This window comes from Diorhabda carinulata, chromosome 9, assembly GCF_026250575.1.
Source record: "Diorhabda carinulata isolate Delta chromosome 9, icDioCari1.1, whole genome shotgun sequence".
NCBI classification, from domain to species: Eukaryota; Metazoa; Arthropoda; class Insecta; order Coleoptera; family Chrysomelidae; genus Diorhabda; species Diorhabda carinulata.
The window spans coordinates 1,436,105-1,441,816 of record NC_079468.1 but is presented as its reverse complement, the minus strand read 5'-3'; the positions used below and the strand labels follow the sequence as shown (position 1 = coordinate 1,441,816).

General features: G+C 26.6%; 1 protein-coding gene across 1 annotated transcript; it reads left to right on the top strand.

Annotated features, from left to right (window-relative positions):
- Positions 1-1,802: 1,802 nt before the first annotated feature.
- On the top strand, positions 1,803-2,863 carry LOC130898197 (transcriptional adapter 1-like). Its single transcript, XM_057807295.1, has 2 exons — positions 1,803-1,855; positions 1,915-2,863. Exons 1-2 carry the CDS (start codon positions 1,852-1,854, stop codon positions 2,772-2,774), a joined length of 864 nt encoding a protein of 287 aa, XP_057663278.1. The 5' UTR covers positions 1,803-1,851; the 3' UTR covers positions 2,775-2,863.
- The last annotated feature ends 2,849 nt before the right edge of the window (positions 2,864-5,712 follow it).

Sequence of the window (5,712 nt, the reverse complement as noted above, 5' to 3'; positions counted from 1 at the left end):
ATTCGGAAGATTCCTTAATGTGATTTACACCGAGTGTTATTGAAACACAAATTTAAGACGAGATTCCAAGAAGAAAGTGAATCCTAATATTAATCATTAAAATAGGCCACGGCTATATTACCAATTTATTCAATGAAGAAAGTAATAATTACTTTGAAGAAATATAATAACCTTATTTTAATACAATTATTCTTCTTTTAATTCGCTTGGAATGTTTTTAAATAGTCACAAATTTAATAAACGTACTTATACGCATGCGTGATTGTATTACAAAACGTTATTTATTGTGAAATTTGGCAACAACGATTTATATGAATACTATTGCAACGATTTATAATTATAAATTTGCGTTTACATAAAGAACACCCTGTATGGAAAGATTGAAATAAAATAATATCCAATAACTTTTTATGCTTCTAAATGTTTTTGATTTTAGGTATAGACAGATAAAAATTTGACATTTCTACTTCTTCTAGTCTTTATTAAAATTGTCAGTGTTTGAAAAACACTAAAAGAAGTCGAAACGTCAAATTTTTATCTGTCTTTGAAAAATTATACAGGAAACTAATTTTAAATCAAGAGACCTAAAATTAAAAACATTCAGAAACATAAACATATCAAAACTTCAAAGATTTGTTTTACGTTTTTTTTACACATATATCGATTCATCATAAAACATTTCTCTCCTATTGTTTCTCGTGTATTTCCGTAGCTATTCGATTGTTATCTCTACGTGTTCGTTATGCTTAAACAAATTTGTTTAAATTGTATGAGTTGAACAATAGAAAAATGATTAAATTCCACTTAATTTTTTTTTCTTCAGTAATTGTAACATCTTTTAAAACTTTCCTGCCTTTCTTACTATTTTTTATATCACGGATTTCTATTTAAAATTTTTTAGGTTAACTGTACTTTTTTGTGTAAATAGAAATTGTAATAAATAGTTTTTTTTAATGAGTAAGTTTGCGGTTAATTTTAATAAATTTCTTACAAATATACAACCATGAACTAACTGCAAATTAATTTAATCATGTTGAGTCAACCAAATATTGACAATTTTTGAACTTCCCTTGTAGTTATTATAAAAGCGGATGTCAAATGATTCGATACCTTCTTACCTACGCTTAAAGTTCAATGTCATTTACAAAAAGTAAAACCTTGTTAACAATGGTGTTTCGTAATTGTTTAAAGATAGATATAGAATAAATTATAAATAATGCATTATAAAATAATGCAAATAAAATTTTTGTGCAAAAACATTCATTAATTTATTATTTGGAGATAAACATTTCAATTATTTAATTTTGATGAAATGGAATAAAATAAAAACGTTTCAATATCTAATACATAGGCAAACTACATTGAATATTGTAGTTATAGTTGCCTACATTTTCATTTAATCACAAAGTTATATCTATGATCTAAGATGAAACAATAAAATGACATTTGTTTCACGAAACTCCTAATTCGTATTTTATATTTATCTATGGTTATTTGTAATGTCATATATCCTTCTTTTCTGTTGTGATGAGCTAAAACTATTTATCCAGTCAAGTACGGTTATATATCAATTTATTTTATTTATTTATTGTTTTTAATAATACTATTGATACTAATACATTTTGTAAAATGTAAAATAAGCTTACTCAATCAGAATTTTCTGTTAATTAGATTGATTATCACAAAAAATTGAATAGACTAGTACGTACGTAGGCAATACTAATTACAAATTGTATTTATGGTTGTATATACATAACTGATTGACAGTTTAATAAAAAATTTACTCTAAATGATTTTATTCGTCTATGTTTATTTACGTGGTTATGTCAAAAACGTAAATATTAGTTCATTATGGGTAAACAAAAATGTAAAAACAGGTAACAGTTTATGGAATAATTTATTTTATTTTTGTAGATTTAAATGAATCTCGAAAAGAACTAGAATCCTGTTTAACGGAAGAACAAAAAAAAGAATATTTTTCTCTTCTTAGAAAATGGTTTCTGTTTAGTTCTCCTATAAATAAAGACACATTCGACAGTAACGTAAGAAAGTTATTAGTAACAGAAGAACAGATACGATGCCACAATTTTTTCCTTCTAGCCATCCTAGCCAAATGTAGTTCAAATAATAAACCGAAAAATACGCGTTTGTCGAATGAAAAAGGGGGTTTTGAATACATTGATTATTCGGATTACATTCAACCCTCCAGTCCGACTGCAGTTCCTCCGTCTGATTTCGAGAATCGTAGCGCCGCAGCGGAGCTATTCCTTCCGGACAGTAGCTTCGTATCTTGTAGGGTAGCTATAGTAGCATGGGAAAATGGAATGCAAGGTGCAAACGAAAAAGTAACTGAACTAATGGTACATTCTTGTCAAGTATTCGTTAAAAATATAATAACAGCTATGATATCAAAAAAGAAAGGTTATAAAATTAGAGATGGGAAATTTCAGTTTGGTTTTAATCATCCGATCCCCGATCCATTTGTGAGGAACTCTAACAATATAATAGACGATTCGTTGGAGTCTAAAGTAGAAGTTGTGGATGAAGATGACACGTTTAGACCGAAATATAAACAATCACTGGAAAGTATCGAGCAAAATATCGCTTTTGCTTATTCTTGTGCTAAAAAACCTAAATTTAATAACACCCTGAGTGTTAAACTGTTGTATGATACCATCAGAGATAATCCATCGATATTAGGGTTGCACACTATTAATAGCACCAATTTATTCAAATTAAGCCTCCAGTTAAGCGATGAGGATGATAGTGATTGAAGAAAATGAAATTTTGTGCATAATCTTGTTAATTTCTTGTATTGTTTATAATAATTGACTCAATAAAGATAAGAAAATCCTGTTTTTAACTTCGAGGCTGCTAATTTCAATCAAATTTGGAAAATTTTACATTTTATTTCCATTAACCCTTAAAAATATAAATCATTCTTTTAGACCAAAATTGTTTTCAATAGGCTTGGGTCCACTAATAACGAATTTCTTGGTTTATAGTTTCTAATTATAAATGAAGGAACGTAGATAAGAAAAATAGTGACTATTCCTCGTAAATATTAATGATTATCAATATTTCTAGAAAATAAATTTTATAAAAATAGACATTAAGTCACGTGACTTCGAACACCAATCAGAAAGTGTCACGTCACGCAAAACGTCATTGTTGTTATTGACGTTTTCATACCACAGAGTAGGTTACTCTGTATTGTTTTACGTTTTTAGCATTTAGTATGTTAATATTCTTGGACAAAACATATAAATAATTTGTCTGACGTTTTTATGCTTGTACTTTTACACTGTGGCACTATACACTACATGTAAAACGAAGGATTCGTTTATAGAAAACAGTTTAGAATTGGCACTTATTGAAATAGGTTTGTTTTAGATGCCGTGACGTCATTCAAGACACTATTCAGCGTTTTCGATGGAAATCTAAATTGTTACTTTTAAATACATAATACGTAATGTAAATAATGCTTTTTCTTCAAAATAGCATTGTTGAGTTATGTTTAAGCGATTAACATATAGACCAGGTTTTTAGAAAAGAAAATATTAAATCCGGCCCTTACTAAAACCATTGTGAAGTTAGTGCTTTTAGATGGTTTGACACTTTCTCGGTCAAAGTAACAGTCCAAGTTACTTTTTGTTCAATTATATTTGAAACTAATAACTAATTAATATATGAAAAGAACATAATAAATAATTTGAGCAACAGTTGCAAAAATTATATTGAAAATTAGATGGTTTTAACACAACTTACATATGTTAAGACGGTTCATAACAATTTTTTTAATAATGGTGTGAATTTTAAACATACGTTCATTTGAAATTATTTAAATAAAATAAAAAGCCAAACAGGTTCTTAATATTGGATCTCTAGTATTGATTTCTAATTAGTGTTGTTGGGTGCCTTTGTTGAAATAATGACGCAGTGTTGCCAAAATCATCAGATTTTTTTTTTAAATTATTAAGATTATATTATTTGTAGTATTATAGTAATAGTATTAATTATAGTATATAATTATGTTAGAATTATAAATATTTTATTTTTTGTCAGATACCATGAAAATTATAATAAAATCTGATAATTATTGTTGTCTGGTACCACTGTTTCTAATTGACATTTCATGACAAGCTATTTTTCTTCTTTTTTATAACAGGATCTAAAATATTTCTCTATTTTTTTGGATTGTTAAAAAACAGCTAAAAAAATGTGAAAGATCACTTTGATGTTAGTCCTTTTAGATATTTAACTACTTTCTACTCCAACATAGGTGTATGGTCTAAAACAGTCATATAAAAAGCATCTGAATGTCAAACTTGTTTTGTACTGTATAATGTGTTGCATAATTCACGTAACAAAACATCTATAAATGCATAACAAAAATTAAACATATAAATGTATAAAGTATTTTTAATTAAGAAAACAATGAGAATCGTGAGAAATTTATACAAAATATCACCAACTATGTCTCTATAATGTGAAATGTACGAAAGTCGTTCCTGTGATAATAATTTGCCCAAAATGCCCAAAAATCACTAAATTGTTCTAAATATACATAAAATTATGAATTTATTTGGCCAAATTAAAACATTGCACAGTCCACTTTGTATAGTTTGATTACTAATTACCCGATTCTATAATTGGAGATACTTATTTAAAGTTTATGCAAATTGTCAATTAGCGAAAATATATTTTAGCTATAAATAATGATTATACAAAATATTAGAGTGTTTTTGTTAGGAATAATTTGTTTCAAAGTGATAGTAAATCATTCAGATTTATTAGAATATACTTTCAAATAAGATGAATACATTTTCAACGCTTTCTACTCCAAACGTTAAAAATTTGTATTTTATACAAAACTTTGTAGCGTAATGTAAATCTTACTATCATTTAACTACATAATTTTTTAAAGTAGCCCTCAACTAAAAATATTTTATTTCATAATAATAATACAACCCAGGTTCTGGACCAATTCGTACACAAAGAGAAACTAATATTAAATTCCAAATTCTTAACCTCACTTTTCACACCATTTCAAGTTTAAAATTGTGACTTTTTTTATATCAAATTAAATCATTTATTAACATCAACATGAATTTTTTTACGAAAAAAGTTCCAACGTAAACGTTTTACTTTACTATTTTTATTACCACTACTATTTCAAAGAAATTGATTTAATAATATAGCGGAATGAAAGCTGTTACGTTCATTATTATTAACTCTTTCTTTACACAGTTGTAGATTAAATAATTAGTGAAAAAAAGTGAGAAACTACAAACAGACACATCAAGATGTGAAATTAGATATCCGAATAATTTATTATCAAAACAGAACTAAGACAGGGTTGTATAAAAGAAATACTTATATGTATGGAATTCATTTAACCTTGAATCATTTGATTAGGTCGAGATATTTAAGAAAAATGTTATCGGGATGATTTAAAAAGGGAAATAAGGATATAACTATATAGAAAAATGTATACATTATATACATTATATTAGCGAAAAGTAAATATTACATTTAAATATTATGTAGTAAGGTAATTTTATTTTGAATTTTACGCGCCTTACGTCGATAAAATAGAAATCTTTTCTTCCGATTGACAGAACATAAGATATGCGTATTTAAAAATATAAATGGAGTGGTTTACTTAGTGCACAGTTATAAACAATGTCTTACAGGGTGTTAATTAATTCT